Source organism: Apodemus sylvaticus, chromosome 10, assembly GCF_947179515.1.
Source record: "Apodemus sylvaticus chromosome 10, mApoSyl1.1, whole genome shotgun sequence".
Classification (NCBI taxonomy): Eukaryota; Metazoa; Chordata; class Mammalia; order Rodentia; family Muridae; genus Apodemus; species Apodemus sylvaticus.
In genome coordinates this window covers 96,220,845-96,240,773 of record NC_067481.1, presented here as the reverse complement: position 1 = coordinate 96,240,773, position 19,929 = coordinate 96,220,845, and the positions used below count along the sequence as shown (strand labels likewise).

The 19,929-nt window shown below is 56.7% G+C and overlaps 2 protein-coding genes across 3 annotated transcripts; one reads left to right on the top strand and one right to left on the bottom strand.

The window, feature by feature from the left end:
- Positions 1–20: 20 nt before the first annotated feature.
- Tsr3 (TSR3 ribosome maturation factor) lies at positions 21–2,500 on the top strand. 2 transcript variants are annotated; one of them, XM_052197798.1, is made up of 6 exons: positions 21–200; positions 280–478; positions 914–1,107; positions 1,544–1,717; positions 1,821–1,884; positions 2,137–2,500. In XM_052197798.1, the coding sequence occupies exons 1-6, from the start codon at positions 89–91 to the stop codon at positions 2,348–2,350; spliced, it is 957 nt and encodes a 318-aa protein (XP_052053758.1). In that variant the 5' UTR covers positions 21–88; the 3' UTR covers positions 2,351–2,500. The 2 variants fall into 2 exon arrangements, with proteins under 2 accessions (XP_052053758.1, XP_052053757.1); XM_052197797.1 differs by having other exon boundaries at positions 24–200; positions 280–499.
- Positions 2,487–15,806, bottom strand: Baiap3 (BAI1 associated protein 3). The gene is made up of 34 exons (XM_052197802.1): positions 15,718–15,806; positions 11,500–11,633; positions 11,210–11,297; positions 10,951–11,031; positions 10,616–10,723; positions 10,087–10,146; positions 9,866–9,932; positions 9,568–9,763; positions 9,217–9,261; positions 9,016–9,093; positions 8,782–8,884; positions 8,339–8,446; positions 8,154–8,249; positions 7,955–8,058; positions 7,706–7,826; positions 7,237–7,361; positions 7,059–7,149; positions 6,879–6,935; positions 6,688–6,785; positions 6,566–6,617; positions 6,316–6,446; positions 6,083–6,206; positions 5,864–6,007; positions 5,680–5,772; positions 5,374–5,565; positions 5,217–5,285; positions 5,048–5,127; positions 4,869–4,977; positions 4,487–4,558; positions 4,241–4,321; positions 4,038–4,158; positions 3,842–3,965; positions 3,549–3,754; positions 2,487–3,468 (listed from the first exon to the last, which is right to left on the bottom strand). Exons 2-34 carry the CDS (start codon positions 11,622–11,624, stop codon positions 3,365–3,367), a joined length of 3,453 nt encoding a protein of 1,150 aa, XP_052053762.1. The 5' UTR covers positions 11,625–11,633; positions 15,718–15,806; the 3' UTR covers positions 2,487–3,364.
- Positions 15,807–19,929: the final 4,123 nt, after the last annotated feature.

Genomic DNA, 19,929 nt, shown 5'->3' with positions numbered 1-19,929 from the left:
CTGACGTCACTCAAAACCGGAAGCTGTGCGAGCGCGCAAGCGCGCACGCTCTCGAACGAACCCTGAGCTGAGGACTTCATCTAACGCGATGGGCCGCAAGAAGGTTGCTCGCGGGTCCAGGACAGAGAGCGGTCGTGTTCGGCGACCCCCCGGCCGCTCTCTGGATGCTTTCGCTGAGGAGGTGGGCGCTGCTCTGCGCGGTGAGTTTGGAGCAGTCGGAGCCCCGAGTCGGGCCTGGGAACAGGCGCTGAGGACCCCGCCTTCTCTCTCTCCTTGTAGCATCCGTGCAGCCTGAGGAGGCCGAGGACCAGAGCGGCCCGGGCCCTGCGACGCTGCCTTGTGCCTTGGCTATGTGGGAGCTTGGCCACTGCGACCCCAAGCGCTGCACGGGCCGCAAACTGGCCCGTCTGGGTCTGGTGCGTTGCCTGCGCCTGAACCAAAGATTTGGCGGGCTGGTGCTCAGCCCAGTAGGCACTCAGTACGTGTCTCCGGCAGACAGGTAGACACCAGAGGCTTGGGATCGGGGAGGGATCGGAGAGGGATCGGAGAGGGGTTGGAGTGCCCTCCGCATCTTCTTGTCTGTGTTAAACCGCCCTGTATCGGGAGTGTCGTTTTCTTCATGCTCTGCTTACTGGTCTTGGATGTCCACGTCTTTCTCATGACCAGAGTTGATCTAACTTGACCCTTTTCATAGAACGAAACTAACGGGTAGAAAAGCCGAGGATTTGTTGTGTAAACATTGTCCAGCTACCCTCAACTGCTGTCTCTAAGCTTGCTAGTAAGGGCTCTTTGTTACCACTGTAATAAACCCATAGTTTGGAAATACCAGAGTGATATCTCATTTGTAGTGAAGTCAGTCTCCAAGGACATGCGTTATTTGGGGCCCCAGAACCTACCCTACACTCTCTGACAGACAGTTGGTGGCACAGTCAGGGGTCGCTGTCATAGACTGCTCCTGGGCCAAACTGGATGAGACACCCTTTGGGAAGATGCGAGGAAGCCACTTGCGGCTCCTGCCTTACCTCGTAGCTGCCAACCCTGTAAACTATGGCCGGCCCTGCAAACTTTCCTGTGTGGAAGCTTTCGCTGCTGCCTTCTGCATCGTAGGTGAGTTTTGGGTCTGACAGAAGCCTGGCCTGGCAGTCTGGGGCCTGACTCTGCCTACTCGCCCCCCCCCACACACATTCCCCCACCGCAGATTCTAAGCAAGGGTGGTGGGATGTGAGGGGAACATATTGGGAGCCATCAGAACAGCCTTTGGCTTCAGTCTCGGTGCCCACATACAGCCTTGACCTTATGAAGCAGAGGTAGAGGCAAAATGGACAGCTGCCTTCCCTGCATGGTGTGTGGGCCCCGATGGGTACCCCATGAGACACAGAGACTACTATAGTCTGTTTTACTGTTTCTTAGCAAATGAGAGGAACCTTGGGAACTGTAGAGGAGGTGACAGCTTCCTGGGATAGCAGGCACGTTGGCAGGCAGGGTCATGCGGTTGCAATCCCTGTAGGTGGCCTGGGCATCCTTTTGGTTTTTGTTCCACTAGGCTTTTCAGACCTTGCTGTCATTTTGCTTCGGAAGTTTAAGTGGGGCAAGGGCTTCCTGGACTTGAACCGACAGCTCCTGGATAAGTACGCAGCCTGCCGTGGCCCAGAAGAAGTGCTGCAGGCTGAACAGGGGTACTTGTCTAGTACCAAAGACAACCCTGAGGAGGACATCGGTGAGGCCTGGCGTGGTTGGGAGCCCACGGAAGCAATCAAGCCCCTCCAGGGCCTTAGGAGCCTAGAGCCTTAGAGATCGACTTCCTCTCTTTCTATGTTCAGATCCCTTTGATGTGGACTCCGGGCGGGAGTTCGCAAACCTCAACAGGCCTGTGGCCAGCACCCGGTATGTCCTGTGAGTCTGCACTTAAGTGATGACTCAAACCCTGTTTGCTTCTGCAGCCTTGACCCCGTTCCTCCTGCCTTGTGGGTGTGGCTAACAAGGCCTGCTGGTGACTACAAAATATAAAAGAAGCTGCTTGCTGGAGGGGGGTGGGCTCAGAGCATCCTCTGCTTGAGGGCTTCTATGGTGAGCCTAATAGGGAAGGTAGTCTTGTACTGGCCTGTGTCTGTACTGGGGTCCATCCCTCCCTTCCAGGCTGCCTGTGGACATGGAGGACACTGATGAGTCTGAGGAGCACAGTGAAGATTCTGGGGAGGACCATGATGAGTGTGAGGAACAAGGACCTGGTGCTAATGGAGGAGACAGCAGCTACTCTCAAGCAGAAGAGACCCCAGAACAAGAGGCTCAGGCCAGAGACTCCACTGAAATTTGGAAAGGAATCAAGAAACGACAGAGAGACAACATATGAAGGTCGCAAACATATTATTGAAGCTGGTGTGCATTATTCGGAAGTGGCAGTAGGACCTGGGGGTGGACAGGCCTGTTAGGACAGTTCTGGGACAGCCTTGTTTAGAGTCCTGCCTTAGTGCTCTCAATAAAACCAAGGAGGAGCCCCCCACTATGGGTCTGTTGCTTTGTATTTGGCTAAGCGCTAGGGAAGTCTACCTGGGTGAATCTGGCCTATGAGGTAAATCTGGTGTGGGCACATACAGATGCGTAAAGGGATATCTGAGCAGCTAGCCACAGAGCGCTTCGCCCTGGCCTCCACCTGTGGGCAATTCCCATCCCCTATGATGACTATGGGAGAAACTCTCCTGGGCCCAGGAGCCAGGCCGGGACCAGGACACAAGCTAGCCCCTGGTCACCTGCTGTGGGTGGTATGTCTAGATCCAGGAGAGAAGCTGCAAGCAGTAGAAACTGACCCTCACCCTCTGCCTGTGGAGGCCTTTTCCTCAGGGAGCAGGGCAGGGCCTTCTCTAGGAGAGGCTTCCCCCAGTGACACTGCTGTCATGGGACACAAATTATTTCTCATCAAGCCAAATGATGGTCACAAGGGTGTGAACAGTAACATTGGCCTTCACCCTTGTAGTAGCTTCTATTCCCTAGTTGTGACCATAAATGTCCCCTCCAGGTACGACCCAGTGGCCCCTAGGGGGCAGAGTCCTCTGAGAGCACATGACCACTGCTCCAGGGAGGAGAGCCCACTAGGGTCAGGGCCCATCCATCCTGCTGTGTCCATGGCAGATGCTGGCCAATCCCACTGAGTTGGCTGCCCATATTCTGGGTGGGGCATGCTGGGGCACAAAGGGGTCACAGCACACACCAAAAGACACAGCCAGGGCAGACAAAAGCCACAGGGTCCAACCAGAGCAGGTAGGTCACGTGGTGAGGGAGGGCCTGCCAGAAGCCCTTGCTGCACAACATTGACCCCACAGGGAGATGGGGAGGGCCAGGGGGCGGGGGGCTGTGACCCTCAGGGTGCTCAGAGGTCTGCCTCCATGCACTTCTCCAACTCCTTGAGTTTCTTGACAAACTCCTGTGCTTCTCTGCTGGTGCGGCCTTCTAGCATCCGCAGTGCAGACCTCACTGTGGTGAACATGCAGGTGTGCGTGAGAAGCCAGTGTAGGCCTGGCCCAGACCCCTCAACCCCACAGACTCCCACTCACCCTGAGCTCTGGGCCTGCGCAGGTGCAGTGTGATGGGCTGACCCGGCCTCACGCCCCCTCCCACATGCGGCCTTGCGATGCCACTGACACCGCCCAAGCCAAGGGCCGCTTCCCCAGCAAAGTCATTGGTGGACAGCCAGTCGTGGTCCATAACGGTGAACAGCACACAGGCCCCGCGGCGGCGGCATGCCTCTGCAGGCACGGAGCTATGGACAGGGCAGTCAGGAGCCTGCTGCGGCCGTACGGCGGGCACCGGGCACGGGCAGGGGGCACGGCAGACAGGCGGCACTCACAAGTGGAAGAGCTCGTCGTACACCGGGTGCAGCGTCCGAGCTTTCACTTGGGTCCTCTGGCTGCGCACCAGTGGGAAGAGGTGTGGTGGACCAAGCTCCACAATCACAAAAGGGTCACTGAGGCCTGGAAGACACATCGTGAGTCAAACGTCTCCCTGCTCCCCCGCGACCCCCAGCTGCAGCTGCTGTGCCTCACCATTGGCGTCCAGAGGCAGTAAGTCTGCGCCATGCAGAACCTCCACAGCGAGCCGCTGCTCGGCCGCTTCATAATGACACCGGACGGTCAGGCGCCCAAACCGGTTCTGCTCCAGAGACCTCTGTGGGAGAGGCCAGCGGAGAAAGCCAGTGAATGAAGCTGGCTCCCAGAGCGGGCCTGAGGGCAGACACTGACAGGCCCACCTGCTTGAGCTTGTCCAGGTAAAACTGCTCGATGCACTCTCGGGTGGAGCATTTGTGTAGCCGAAGCTCCTCCTCCAGCCTCTGTAAGGAAAGCTGGCACTAGTACCTCTGGTCTCCGGCAGCACGGCCAAGTGTCTGCACAGAGTCCTCATCGGAACCGCCTTGTGGCCGTCTGGTTTCCCCAACACAAGGATGCCTACACCAGGGCTCCGGGCTGAACTTGTTCCTGCGGAAGGCTCCGCTCACCTTGTAGCTCCCATCTCTCAGGTTCTCCAGGGGCAGCCCCTGGCCCTCAGCATGGAAGAAGCTGACCAGAGCCTACACCAGGGAAAGAAGAGAGGGTTGTCAGAGGGCTGGCCTGTGCTGGAGACCTGTGGATTCAGAAAGCATGGGGTCTTCAGAGGCAAGGCAAAGCCGCTTCTCAAATCTGAAGTGCCTCAGACACGCCCAGGAGGCCTGGGAAACGCCAGCAAGTGAAGGCCAGACGACTGGGAGAACAGGCCATCCTAGGGTATTTGGGCTGTAGGGACAAGAGCTGCTAGCACAGCTGTGGAGTACCTGCACAGAGGGGCAGCAGGGAGAGAGAGGACTCTGGGGAGATGGGTCTGGGGGCTCCTTGTGACCTTACCTCCAGTGTGAAATGGAAGCGCCCGTAGAAATCGGCAGACACATCCCTGTTGGCACTCAGCGCCTGCAGAATGGTCTGCAGAAGCAGCTCCCACAGGGCTTCCAGCACTCTGGAGGGACATTACCTGGGTGAGCCCCTGGGCCCGCGCCACCCCACCAACCCCACTGCCTAGCTGGTACCTGCTCAGGTTCTCCTTCACCAGCGAGTCATTCAGCAAGGCCAGCTTCTCATCTAGGTACTTCAGGAGTGGGGCTACGGCCTGCAGGCAGGAGGAGTCCTCAGGGCTGGCCGAGCTGGGCCTCAGCCAGTCCCCTGCATCCGCACTCCCCGCTGACCTGACCTACTTACCTCATCATTCTGAATAGAGTCAGGAGACAGACTGATGTGCTGTACGTACTTCCTGATGTCTGCCACCATCTGAGAGAGGGGTGGTGCTCAGAACAAGAGCGGGACGCATGAATGGTCCTCCCATGGGTGCAGTCCCGGGCCCCACCCCTCTTCCCACCTTGGAAGTCAGGTGAGCTGTCACAGTGTGGGCCTCCCGCTGAAGGTCTTCATCCAGGGCCTGTATGCAGCTGAGGAGAGGGCGGGGGAGCACTCCTTCCAGCCCGCTGGCCCCCTCAGACCATGTCAGTCCTCTTAGTGCCTGCCCCGAAGCTCTGCGCACCAACTCCACGTTGTTGAGCACCACACAAAGCTGGGAAGGTGTGACCAGAGGCAGCTGGGCAGTTGTCACGTCACATCACCGGAGGGATCTGAGGGGAGAGGCACCCAGCCCCCTGCGGGCCTCACCTGACACCCAGCCTCTCACCTGCTCACTCACTGCCTCACCAGCAGCCCCTGGCTGAGTGTCCACCTTCTTCCTCAGCAGCTCCGTGTAGAAGAGGGAAGCCTCGCACATGTCCTGGGGAGGGAGATGGGCTGGGAGCTTGAGACCCTACCCCTGCGCCATCTCCTGCTCTACTCCCCGCATAGCAGAAGCCCAGCCCACGTACCTGGCTGAGCTGAGTACCTAGCCCCTGGGCCTGGGCAGGGTCAGGCCATGCCAGGCGGACCCAGAGTTCCTGGATGTGGCTAAGGCAGAGGCTGGCGGTAGCTGCAGAACTGCTGTGTTTGGAAGCCGCATCCACAGGCTCCAGCTACGGAGGCAGAGGGGTGCCGGTGTTGCAGGGGTCCAGGACGGGGCAGCAACGTACATCTGGGTGCATACTCACCGTGTCCACATCCACAGCTCCCTGAAGGCGCCACTTGGCCTGGTCCCGCAGCACCTGCAGCCAGAGCTTCACAGCTGGCAGGAACGGGGTGTGGATGCCAGCCAGAGCGAGGGAGCGGCTTTCCCTGCAGAGAACTCTCACTCAGAGCCCGTCAGGACTCCAATTCCTTCACTACTCAGGGGCCTCCACATTCAGAGCTAAGAGGATACTGGTGCGAGTTTAGGGGTACCCACCGTCCAGGAATGCAGCTCCAGAAGCGCTGGGTGTCTGCCAGGGTCAGGTAGAGCTCAAACAGCCCTGAGGCCACCGCTAGGTTCATCTTGGGGCTCAGTTCCTCGGTCAGCACCCACGCCTCCTCAGCCACCTGCCTCACATGGCGGGATTAGGCCACGGCCAAAGTAAATCTAGGCACCCTCTTAACCAGGGACTTCTCCCCAGTTCCCAGTACCCACAGGCACCCAGGGTAAAGGGCTCTCCTCTCACCAGACGTTCCAGCTGTCGGAAGGTAAGCGTGAAGAAGTCCACCTTAAGGATTCTGCAAAAGACATGCCTCAGCTTCCTGTTCGCCATTCTGGCCCTCTCCCACCATCCGGGGAAGAGCCTACCCGTGGAAGAGGCTGGCGTAGACCCCGTAGCATGACTGCAAGTCCTCATAGATGATGTCTGCGAGCTCCACAAGCCCCGCTAGGCGCTGCGGCCCTGGCTGTAAGAAAGTCAGGCTCCAAGTGACCTACGTACCCTCCCCCCCCCCCCCCAAATGCCCTGCGCCTCCCGTCCGGGCCTTCCGGATCCACACCTGCTCTCGGGGACTCTTGGTGTTCAGGAGCTGGTCGTACCACTCACGGTTCCCCCGCTATAGCAGCAGCCAGAGGGTACCAGAGGGGATTGAAGGGAAGAGTCAGGTCAAGGGGCTGTGGGCGGACAGCAAGGCCTGTCAGGGACCGAGGGAAGGAGGCCGAGATGGATCCGGACACACCTTCAGGGCGGCAGCAATGTCCATGCTGAGCTCTGTCTCAAAAGGGCAGATCTCAAAGGCTGGCTGGAAGAGCTGTAGCTTCTCCAGGCACCTGGGGAGGGAGGACAGCTAAGTGAGGAGACCAGCCCCAAGCCCCAGCCCTTCAGGCCCCCAGCCCTGCTCTGTGACAGACACCCACTTCAGCAGCAGCTCCAGGCGATACACAGCCGTGCTGTTGGTGGCAGGGAAGTAATCTCGGAGCTGGCGCAGCAGCCTCAGCCCAAACTCCGAGAAGGCAGAAAAGCTGTCAGCCAGGCTCTCCTCCTGCAGGGAATGGGTTCTTTAGGGTCAAGATCCAAGGTGGCTTTGCTCACAGACACTGAAAAGCCACCGGTGCTTCGTGGAGCGCCCCAATCCCTCCTCCCATCCTCCCATCGGTTGCACCTGTGAGCCATAGTGCCTTTACAGCTCCTGTCCCCTCCGCCCCATAACTGCCAGCGCCCACTTGGGCCTGCCCTCAGCCCGGTGTGAGCTTTGTGACATCCGTCCAAGGTTAAGCGGTGACAACCATCGCTTCCTTAATGCATGTCACTCTTTCCTTCAGCATGTGGGCAGCATGTCTCCTCCCCTTGGCACCCGGTGAGCTCTGTAGCGATACCCACGCCTACCTGCTCCTGGGGCAGTGAAGCTGCCTCCTCCCAGTGTGCCTGCACGTCTTCCAGAAGCCCCAGCAGGTACCCATAGTCCAGAGTCCGCGTCTGATGGTGACGGCTACTGACTTGCCAGTGCCTGTCGGAGCCCAAGCTTGTGTCGTCTGCTCTTACATAACAGGCCCACCCCACAGGACGGCTGCCGGTTTCCAAGCTCCACCCACTTCTCAGGAGGCTCCACCCACCAGGGCCACCCTGCCTACTCACAGCACCGCCAGCTGCAAAGGGGACAGATTGCTTTGGGCTCCATGCAGACAAAGGACTGTGGTCCCTGGCCCGCTAAGCTCGCCACGCCAACTGCTGGAATTGGGCTGGAGAAGGAATCCAAGGGTGGGCAGAGGCCAGAGAGCCCCTCCACCCCTGCTCTGGCCCTGACTCTACTCAGCAGCCCAAGGGCACCCGCTACCTCCTCCACGCGATGCTCAAACCGCAGTACGCGGCTGAGGAGCAACAGGTAGGACAGGAAGCCCGAGCGTCCACGCTGACTCATGACAGTGTCCCTCTGCAAGGCAGAACCTGAGGTCTGTCATCAGCTCTGCCTGAGCCATGAGGGCAGGGGTACAGATGTGGCTCCGCGTCGTCGCTTCCCACCTGGGTGGTGATCAGCTTCAGGACCAGGTGGCAGTCTCCCTGCACGCGGGAGGCACTGGAGCGTGGTTCCAACTTAAACCAGCGGTCAGCACCGGCCACAGGCACCTCCTGAGGGGGGCGAGGGTGGGAAGGTGTAGTGGCCGACACCCTGTCCCTCTCCTACCCTCCTGCGCAATCACTTATGGCTGGATTATATATAGCTCAGCAGAAGAGAGCTTTCAAATCCCAGTAAAGATGAAACACGACCTTCTCTGGGACTCCAAAGCTGCACAGGGCCCAATGCAGCCTACCTCCTCCGGTCACGAGTGAGTGGAATGTGCCGTGGGAATCAGAGGATACTGCCCAGAGATGCCCACGAGCGCCGGGGCACCTCCCACGCACCCACCAAGCATCCTGGGGCACCACACACATCCTATGTCTCTGTCCCATCCCTCCTCACACACCCGGACAGGGATATTGAGGCATCCCAGGAAGTCGTCAGTGTGGTCCTCAGTGGGTCCTGCTGTCCCATTTGCACGGGCTGACTTGACAATCTGTTTGAAGTATCTGGGTACAACACGGTGGACAGCAAGGCGGTGTCACTCTGGTGGTCCTGGAAAGCTCCTGGCCCCTCTGGCTAAGCTTCATGCCCATGCCCATGTCTAGGGTTATTACGTCCCCCACCCCCCACCCCATACCTGGTCATGCCCTTCAGGCCAATAACTTCATTCAGCTTCCTGCATGCCTCCGCCAGGGATACGTCATCATCGTGGTCCCTGAAGGTAGAGGATGTCTTGACTGGAGTTCCCAGCCCAGATCTGAGTACCCACTCCCCCATTCCTTCTCAAACTCGAGGTGCCCAACACCTTCTATGCCCTGCAGAGCTCAGGGTCCCCTACCAGATGTCCAGGTGCAGCTGGTCTGTGTTGACGTCATCAATTTCACTGCAGAGAAGACAGAAATGTCTATGAAACTCCCAGGCCATATCTGCCCAGCATCGAGGTAGGATGATGTCCAAGAGCAACAGGCAGTAGCTAAGTTCAGCTTCTCCACACAGACTGCTGGCTCACACCCTAACTTTACCTGCTACCAGCTTTGCAGTCATGCCAATACAACATCATCTGTGGGCCTCAGTTAGCTCCTTTGGAAAGTGGGTGTGTTACCAGTCCCTCTTAAAAGTTGCCTGGAGCAACTCTTAATGAGTGGCTATCATTTGAGGTATATGGCTATCGGCAGGGTAGGAGCCTTACAACAGGAAGTGCTCTTTCCAGACAGGATTCAGGGTGCTGCTTTTGACCTCCGTGACCTGGATACACTTGGCAGGCAGAGGGCTGCTGCGCTTGCTGCCCTTTCGGAAGCCGAAGCGCTGCTCCTTCTGCCCACTCGACTCCTGTGGTGCACTTGAGGCCGGCAGGATTCCCAGCATGCAGTATGGGTCACTGAAGCCTGAAATGGAGCAGGTGCCTGAGGCCGGTTCTGTCTGCACTCTCTAGAGCTTCCGGGGAGCAGCTGCCAGGTACCACCAGGGTCTGCCAGGTACCCACTCACCATTGGGGTCTTTAGCCAGAAGGTTCTTGGCGCGCATGACAGAGACTTTCAGGGCATAGGTAGGGGCCTGTTGACAGAAGGGTACTGGGGGATTTCACGGGACTAAGCAGCCTCAGCATGCACATCAGTCACCCACTTTCCCTGCCACCCTGGCATCCCTCCCTGCCACACCAGTACTGCTGCTGCTCAGCTGGCACCTGCTTGGATGGGCACAGCCTCACCTTGGCCTTCTTTACACGCATGATGGCCTCCATGTGTTCCTCAGAACTGGTGCCAAACACCTGTGGGTAGTGAGTGGGCAGGTAAACGGGAGCCTGGGGAGAGGCTGGTGCACCGGGAAGGCCACTGTCCAGCTGGTGCTATGGTTCTGAGCACCCAGAGGCATGAGCCGGTGAGGGCGTGGCACAAACGGGGCGGGGACAACAAGATAACTCAGAGCACAAACCAGTGGGAAGGGAACATGTCCTCTGAGTACTCCCCGATTCTCTGAGGCACCAGTCCACCCTTCCTAATCATTTCTGAGTTGTCTGTCTCTGCACATGTGTCTCCATGGTTAGCCAGGTCTCTATCCACTGTGTATATGCACCAGTGTGCAGTAGTGTGTGCATTCTGTGATCCTGTGCAATCTGTGACTCTGTGTGTCAATCAGGTGATGCTGCACCAGTGTGTGTGTGTGTGTGTGTGTGTGTGTGTACATGCATGCGCATACACACCACCCCTCGGTCCTCCCCAGAGTGGGGCCCTGCTCACCTGCTGAAGGTAGCTTAGCAAGACCTCCTCGTCATCTACCTGGTCGGGGCCCATGGTGCCAGCCCGGTGGAGGACTGTGTATAAAGCCTCCTCGTAGAGCATCTCCACCTTCAGGAAAGAGTCCCTGAGTTCCCAGCCAGAGCAAAGCTTCCCAGCCCCTGCTCTGCCCTTGTGTGCATCCAGCCCTCAGACCCAGGTCGCTCTTCCCACTGCTGACTGAACGCCCAGCCTTTGCACCTCTGTTCCTGCTCACCCAACCACACGCCCCACCTGTCACCAGAGCGAGGGGACATTCCTAGTCACTCCCTGGCTTAGACGTGCCCTGGCCCCGTTACCTCCTCCTGGGTCAGGGCTCTCAGGCCACGATTGGGGTCTACGGGCTCAGCGGGGGCTGGGGAACCACTTCTCAGAAGAACCTGTGAGGGTCAGGGTAGCAGGTGAAGATCCGTGATGGCAGGTGGGACCCTCAGCTGCCCCCGAGGCCCTCTAGCTGACTGGACAAACATGCCCCAGGGAGAGGGGGGTTAGAGGTTCCAGGGGGCAGTCAGATGGGACCTGGGACAGTAGCCGGTCCTTCAGAAATGGATTCCTTACCTCAGGACATGGCAGGCCCTGTCTGCCACCCCCCTTTTTCAGGATGAGGCGCATGTGGGCAAAGAACTCCACACCATCCCCAGGTTTCCTGGAAGAAAGCCTGGCTCAGAAGAGGATTCCACAGAAAGAGCGGATCGAGGGGGAAGCCATCGTGATCTTGGCCTTGAGTTCAGACCCTCTCGGTCCCTCTTCCCACCCAAGCTAAGTGGCAGCGGACACCAAGTGTACAGGCCAGCTAGGGAGGGGAGGTCGGGGATGCATGCCCTGCAGGGTCGGCCCTGGGTACGCACCAGGCCCCCGTGGGGGGCTCCTGGGAGTTTGTGATCTCAGGTTCCTGCTCTGTCTTGCGGCGGAAGGACGGGCACACCTGCACCTGCCTGAGCACGCTGCTCTTGATGTCCAGCAAGGTTGACATGGCAACCACCTGCAGAGTACATCAGTTGGTCAACTGTTCTGTCACGGCACAGGCTAACAGAGTGAGGGGAGCTGCAGGCTCAGGGGCCTGCCACCACCCTGTATCCCGCTGAGTCCCAAGACTGCTGCTACCTGTACTGTGCCCCAATCACATAGGAAAGTATGACAGAATGTGGCTGTTTCCTGTCTCCTCACCAATACCCTTGCCCAGTTGGAGCCAGGACAGATAGTACCCAGGCCTTCTCTGCAGGAGACCAAAACAGGGAGGGCACTTGTTTGTGGTTTGGCCTTTATACCCATGAGCCCAGGGAAGGGTTGGCAGCTGTCACTGAGGCCAAGATGCCCGTGAAGGAGCTACTCTGGGATCCCTTACATACATCCACTAAAACATAAGGGAGGGGCTGTTACCCCCAAAGTAGAGTTTGTACCCCACAATCAGTAAAAAGGAAAACATGAAATCCGTGTGTCTCATTTGGGGAAGGCTGGAAGCGCTCAGCTGTAGCCTAAGCTCCCCGTCAACTAGCGCATCAAATCAGCTGCCCGCCTGTTGCTGTGGCAACCAAGCCATCCTGCTGCATCCTGCCAAAGCAGCTTGGTTTTCATCTCTAGGAGAGTGGTCTTGCAACGACAAATGGCGTCTTGGCCAAGGCTGACCTTGTGCACCACGCCCCCAGCCATTCTATTCTGAAGCTGACATTTAGGGATGGCAGGGTATAGTCTGAACCTATCTGAACCCTGGTAGGTAGCTGAGATACCAAGGGATCACAGTGGCAGTTCTGAGACTGAGTACCCGAAGGGCACCCCTCCATCTGGAGTGGCAGGCCGAGGATCACCTGAGAATTCTGCTTCTCTTCTGTTTGATGAGTTCCCAGACCCTACCTACCCACATCAAGGAGGAGGAGCTGGTGGCACTCACATCTGCATAACCTTCCGCTCAGCTTACCCTGCAGACCCCAAGTTTAAGACTAGTACAGTATCTAAGATACCGTGGCCTATTGAGTGCCCTGTTTCTACAACACCACCCTGCCATCCCCCCACCCTGGGTCACACAACCACTCCTAGGCCTGGGCCTTCCCCACACTACCCCACGGAGGTCCACTCTCTTTCCCGAGGAAAACAATTCCACATCACGCGGCACCTACTCCTTGGGCTTCCCGTCTTGCTGGCTAATTAACAAGACACCTGTGCCCGCCATCCACTACAGGACACTGCCACCCATCTACCCAGTTGCAAGGGGAGACTGTCTTTTCCACTGCGTAAGACAGGAAATGGACTCTGCGGCAGAGTCTGCTCCTGGCCCAGGGTCTCGGGCAGTCAGAGGATGTGGCTTCTTTCTGCTAGGGAGCCTGTCTGTGGCAAGAAGCCCTCCACCCTACCTCCATCTCCACTACCTCCACAGGGTCACGTCAGCACTCCTCCACTGTGCTGCTTTCTGACCCCTTTACTCCAACGAGTTCCTATCTGATGAGCCCCCAGGACTGCAGAGGTGACAGTGACGGAGGCCAGGTGGCTCTGCATGCTGAGAAGCCCCACAAACCTCCTCCCAAATGTGGGGACCCAGTAAGCTTTTGCCACACATAGCCAGCCTGTCCTGAGGTCCCAGGTGGCCAAGTGTCACAAGCCCAGCTCCTCCCTAACAAAAAGGAGAGTGGCTCCCCCTGCGCCCCAAAGCCAGGAAAGCAGCTGCTTCTTGAGCTGTTGCCAAGGCAACCACCAGCCGCATCTATGTGTGACAGGGCCACGGGGGCTTGCAGTCCCAGAGAAAAATGTGACGCAGAAGCAAAGTAACCTGACAGTGCTAGAGCTAAGGCGTGCACCCCTGCCCTGCTTCAAACAAGGAAACAGGTGTGGGTTTGGGAACATGCCCAGGGTCACCACCGGCAGGTGGTATCCTGGGATTTAAGGCTCTGCTGTGCAAACACTATATTTGGGGTGCCCTGCGCTTGGGTTCAGCTGCACCCCTCCCATCCTGAATCTGTTGCTAGGATGAAGCTAACAGCAGTATATCAGAGCCAGCCTCTGTAAGAGGTGGCTCATCTGGGTGCCCAGAAACAGCTTTGGTCCCCTTGGAAACCTTGGGTTGCTTCAGCAGCTGTTAGCTTCTCTGACCCAACAGCCTAGGCCCTGAGAGACGCAGTCAAAAAGGCCTCTGACTGCGGCCAGCCAGGTGAGCCTCAGCATTCACCTTTTTACCCTTCCAAAGCCTACATGGGCTTAACTGCTGCCTGTGGATTTCTGGAAACCTCAACCTGTATGAGGACAGCAATGAGCTAAGGGCAAAGATACCCCTGCCCCAGAGATGAATTCCCACCGCAGTCTCTCTGGTGGGCACAGCTCAGATACTGTCCTGTATTTCACTGTCCCTCCTAGGGTCTGGTAGTTCAGCAGGATGTGCCCACAGGCCTGCTCACACTCATACACTAGGGCCAGAGCCAACTGTCCACTAAGCAGAGGACGGATGTGCCAGGAAGCTCTTGCCATATGAACTGGAGCCTCCTGATCCCAAGCTATGGTCACGCCATTCTCAGTCCAAGACTAGGCAAGCTGCGCAGAGGCAGGGTTTAACCCAGGACTGTCACACCAAGCTGTCACCTACCAGACAGCCATTTAAAGATCTTGTGGGTCAGTGAGGCAGAGAATTTAAGGGCAGCTTAATAAAGGGCTGGAGGGGTCTCTATAGGCTTCCAGTCCATAGCAAACACGAGGGCACTGAGTGGGATACTCTTAGTGCCTAGGGACCTCTGGAAACTGGGACAGATTAAGGTCGGAGGATGGCTGCCCTGTGATCTCTTCTTTGGTTTCCTTTGCTTTTTTTTTTTTTTCTCTCTTCCTGGCCAGTCCCCACCCAAGTCTTCCTGCATTCTTAGATCTATCTCCCCGTGGCCTCAGTCACTCAACCTCCCCTCCTCAGGTGGCCATCTGGTCTACCTGTTACACATTCTGCTTGCGAGCTCATCCCTCCCTGATTCACAAGAGGGAGTGGGGAGGGGGGTGATCTGCGCTTTGATCTCTGTAAATGAACTGGAGCATCAAGTCTCGGGTCAGAGGCCAGCAGCAGGTGGATCCTCTCCAGGCCCCACAGATGGAAACTGGTTCCCCTTACCCAGGAGCCTTACCTGCTACTTACCTGTCTCTGTTGAGTTAGTTGCACCTGGTCAGCTGCTTTTGATGGGGGGGGGCTGTGGTTTGATGATGGGGGGGCTTGTTTACCCTCCCCTGTTCTATTGAGGTTTCTTCTCCTTGAAGGTAGGAGGTCTGAAGGGAGTTTGGGAGCAGTTCGGTATAATATTTCCTTTTCTTTCTTTCTTTTTCTGTCTCTGATTCTGTCTGTCTGTCTCTCATATACATAGATACACACACGCACAAGCACAAACACATGTACACGCGCACACACACACACACACACACACACACACACACACACACACATGCACAGAGTCAGACCCAAGGCCAAATGGTGGGACCCGAATTCCTGGGTAACTAGGGAGGAAAAGGCTTACCCTGGCAGGGATTTCAGGTTAGTGAGGGCAAAGGTCTCATGAGGGGCGTCGGAAAGTGGGAGGGACACGGGCGGGCGCTGGGGCCTTGATGGGATTCAACCTGTTCAGAGAAGCCCCCGCAGGGCGTCACCGAGGTCCCCAGCTCCCGCTTCAGTCAGCGGCCATTATTGGGAAGAGGGGTTACAGTCGGGTGGCTCAGCAGCGGCAGCCGTAGGAACCGAGGTTGAAGATGTTCACTCTCTGGGTCTGGAGGTCTCGCCCTTCAACCCTCCCCCCGGGCGTTCTGCAGTGTGGACCTCCCGACGCCCCCTACTGCACTCAGAGCCTAGGATGAGGGCCGCGCGACCCCGCCCCTCTCTCTGAGCACGCGCGGCCTCAGTTTCCCCAGGACCTCAGTTTCCCGTTGCCTCTGACGCCAGCAATTCCGGTGCTCCACCGGGAGCGTAGTGCAGAAACCAGGGGTGAGGGTGGGGCTAAGCCCGAGGGGGCGGTCGCGTCCGTCCGTCTGTCCGTCTGTCTGTCTGTCTGTGGTTAAAAAGCAGGTTAAACCTCGACGGCAGTCTGACGGCATTGGGCAGGAGTTACAGCACTCACCGTGGACAGGGCTTCGGGGGGCCACAGGGTCGGGGTGGCCCTGCTGGCGTCGCTGTCGCACTAGCTGGGGACACCGAGGCACAGCGACCGCTAGCAGCCGCGCGCGCTGGAGACTGAGCACTGCAGAGCGGGCGCTGCGGGCGGGGGGCGCGGGCGGGCGGGCGGGCGGAGGCGGGGCCTGGCCTCGTTTGCTGGTCAGAGGTTCCAGCCCTGCCCACCCCTACCCTGCGCGTTTGGGATGGGGAGGGGGTACCTACCCGCTCGGTACTGGCCAGAGGGACCCTGCGCTGGGCACAGGGCTCAGTAACCTACAGGTGGGTGCAGGGACCGGCTGTGTTAACTGCCCCTCCCCACCTTCTCCTGCCCGGAGGGAGGAGGCTGTCACGGGGTCTCCTTCCCAGGGCCGCAGGGAAGCTACGGTCGCCCAAAGGAAACACGAAGTGCCTGGTGTTTCTTGAAGTGCTGTACAGCCATACCCAAAGTCAACCCTCTCACCAAAGCTCTGCCGCTCAGCACTGCCTGGAGCTGCTCTCTTCCAGGGAAGTCAGTTCTGGTATTAACCTGGGACATCTCATGACGTCACTGTTATCTGTGAATGTGTGCAGAAGGCCCGGATTAAGCCACACTAGCTGGATCCTGCTGTTCCCAGCCCACTTCTAAGGGCCCTCCACCAAGCTAGCAGAGCGATGATCACCTGGAGACTTGTTAAACGAGTTGCCTGTCCAGTCCCCCAAAGTGCCAGCCCTGAAGCTGGGCCCGAGGGCATACCTGACAGGGTTCCTACTATGTGGGTTCTCAGCACCCAGAGAGGAGAGTTGCTCTTGGCTGTTCCAGGGCTCAGTAGGCCCCTGAAGACCAACACAAACTTCAGTGGGAAACCACTGGTAGCCATGTTGCTTCTATGTAGTTCCACTTTGGAGTTTATACCAAAAGTCTTGTTCTTTTGTTTGTTTGGTTTGGTTTGGTTTTTTTCTCTGTATATCCCTGGCTGTCCTGAAATTCACTCTGTAGACCAGGCTGGCCTTGAACTGAGAGAGTTCCCCACTACTGACTGGCTCAAAGGTCTTATTCTTTTTTTGTTTGTTTGTTTTGTTTTGTTTTTTCGAGTCAGGGTTTCTCTGTGTAGCCCTGGCTGTCCTGGAACCCACTCTGTAGACCAGGCTGGCCTTGAACTCAGAAATCTGCCTGCCTCTGCCTCCCAAGTGCTGGGATTACAGGTATGAACCACCACCGCCTGGCTCAAAGGTCTTATTCTTATGGGAAGGACTCCAACCAGTGTGAGGAACAGGAAAGCAGGCCTGAAAATCCTCCACTTCAGACTGTAGCAGACTGCTGAGGAGACAAAGCTAAAACAGGCTTTCAAGCAGTGCTGGGCAGAGGCCTGTGCTCCTTATTACGGGGAACCGGAGAAGAAATGTCTGAGGGACAACACTGGGCCATAGTCCTTCACTCCAGGCAGCGTACAGGTGAGGTCATCTGTCTGTATCCCGATTCACATCTATGTCAGTTCCTACATCCAATACTGAAGACAGGAGGCAGAACAGAATATGGCCCTGAAGAATGCTCAGTTCTCAATCAACCTTTGGCTTGGCACAGTCCTGACAGACAAAGGGGATAAAAGATGTACCCTCTGTCAGGATCAAGGATCAAGGGAAGGGTCCTGGACTCTGTGCCCCACACTGTCCTGCTATAGGGGACAGGGGTTGGAGTGGGATAGCCAGCCCCCCTCCCAGAGTCTGGGGTTGATGCGTCCACTAGTATAGTCTTGCATCAGGTTTTGCCAACCTGTTGGAACACACTCAGTCTGGTTGCCATGGTGATGGTAATGGCTTTGGGGTAAAAGGATGAGCTAGTGGCTGCTGTAAACAGGAAGTGGGGGGGGCACTGCAGGGGCTCCGGCGGCTGAGTAAGATTTGCTCTTGATAGGAATTTGAGATCCAAACATGGGAAGAGAGCTTTGATCACAGTACTGATTAGGTCCCAAACCCAGCCCCAGTGTCCAGTCTAGTCTTTCCTGTGAGCTCTTTCCTCCATAGACCTTTAGTGTGTGTGTGTGTGTGTGTGTGTGTGTGTGTGTGTCCGTGTGTGTCTGCATGAATGACAACCTTTGGTGACTCATGCTGTCATCTTTTTGACTCATCCTAAGGCTGGCATGGCTCAGATGCACTGTGCGCTTTCTCCTTGGCTCAGAGCCTCGCCTGCCCCCATCTGTAATAGGGGGTGACACTGACCCCAGAGACTGTGGTGAATCCTAGGTCCTGAGCTCAGCCTGAACTGAGAGCCAGTGAGGGCTCATAGGGTCAGAGACCAGGGGCTTTGGTTAGAGTTCCATTTTTCCCTGAGGCTGGTCAGAATCCATTCACCGGCTGAAGAAAAGTGGCTTCAGGGGTAGATGTGGCTCAGGATAGCCTGCCTGACAAGCTGGTCCTTGAACTGCAGTTCACACCAAGTATTTTGTGACCTACCTGCAGTCAGTGTCCAGGCACCTGGAGCCAGCTCAGGTCTGGGTGCTTTTTTTTTTTTTCTTTTTCTCCCCTCAAAACCAAAACAAAGAAAACCCCAGATTTCCATGTAGCTTAGGTTGGCATCAAACCTCAGACTTTCGAGGTGGCCATGGTTAACTTTAATTTTCTGATCTTTCTGCTTCCACCTCTTAAATGCTGGAATTACAGGCATGTACCACCATTCCTGGTTTTAAGCAGGTGTGGGGACTGAATCCAGGGGCTTGTGCATGCTAGGCAAGCAAACATTCAACCAGTAGCTACACCATTAGCCCCAAGGTTGACTAATGAGCTAGTCTTTTTGTTTTTGTGTAATCCTTACTAGGGTCTGAACGTGGAGGGTGAGGCATGCTAGGCCAGCATCCTCTCACCAAGCGACACTGCTGTTTCACATGCTGATTTTTGTGGGACCAAGCTGGAGGGGAAGCAAAAGAAGCAGGTCCTGGATAGGGTGTGGCCAAGAGCAACACAAGGCTATTTGGTAGGTCCATATGTGAGGACCTGCTGGGAACACAAGCTCTCCTTGATGGGTAGTGTGCCAGGGCCTGTTTTCGTTAATGGTCATTGTTTTGGTCAAAGGTCAAGTAGAGACAAAAGACACACTGTGCAGTGGGGTTCATATGTGCTCATCACCCTCTGTAGAACCTGGGTTTGGAGGCACCCTCCTCCCAGCTCTGGGACCAGCCCTTTCCAGAGACAGGAATCCATAGAGAGGTGAGAACTTTCTTATAAGGCCATGTCCTGGTATGAGGACCCAGATGATCTGGCCTGGGCAGGCAAGGACCCAGATGGACAAACCCTGACAGTTTCTCCTCCAAGAGTTCAGATATGGCCTTCAGGCGGAGGCAGGGACAGGCACCCCGTCAGGCCCAATGACTCAGTGTCACTGACAATATCTGGAGGCCTCTCACACTCTCAGGAGCTACTACTACATGGCCTATCCACTCCTCAGTGTCAGGGTCAAGTGGGACAAGTTCCCCAAACCCAACATTTATTTGTTTTTCCGAGACAGGGCTTCTCTGTGTAGTCCTGGCTGTCCTGGAACTCACTCTGTAGACCAGGCTGGCCTTGAACTCAGAAATCCACCTGCCTTTGCCTCCCAGAGTGCTGGGATTACAGGCGTGCCCCACTACTGCCCGGCTAAACCCAACATTTCTTGAGTCCTCCCTGCTAGAACTGGTTCAAATCAGTTCCAGGAAGTCCAAGTCAGTACTAGGCCCCAACAACCTCAAAATGAAGTAGCATATCCAGATGTCATTGGGCACTTTGCTGAATTGCCCAGGTATCCTTGGGCTTCCACTGTGGTCTGTGGCCAGATGGTCCTGGAAGGCCAGGGAAACCTAGGTCTTCTAGCTGGCCAGGTCCCAGAGGATCTCGGTAGATGTAAGGTTGTGCTGTATAGATTTATGTCAACTTGACATAAACTAAAACCGGGAGGGGAGGGAACCTCAATTAAGAAAATGCCCTCCTAAGGTCATGCAAGCCCGTAGAGCATTTTCCTAATTAGTGATTGTTAGGTAATGTCCAGTCCATTGTGAATCAGGTCACCCTGGGCGGGTGGTCCTGGGTTCTATAAGATAGGCTGAGCAAGCTTTGGGGAGCAAGCCAGTAAGCAGCAAGACTCCATGGTCTCTGCATCTGGCCTGGGCAGGTTCCTGTCTTGTCTGAATTCCTGACTCCCTTTGATGATAAACAGTGACATGGATGTGAA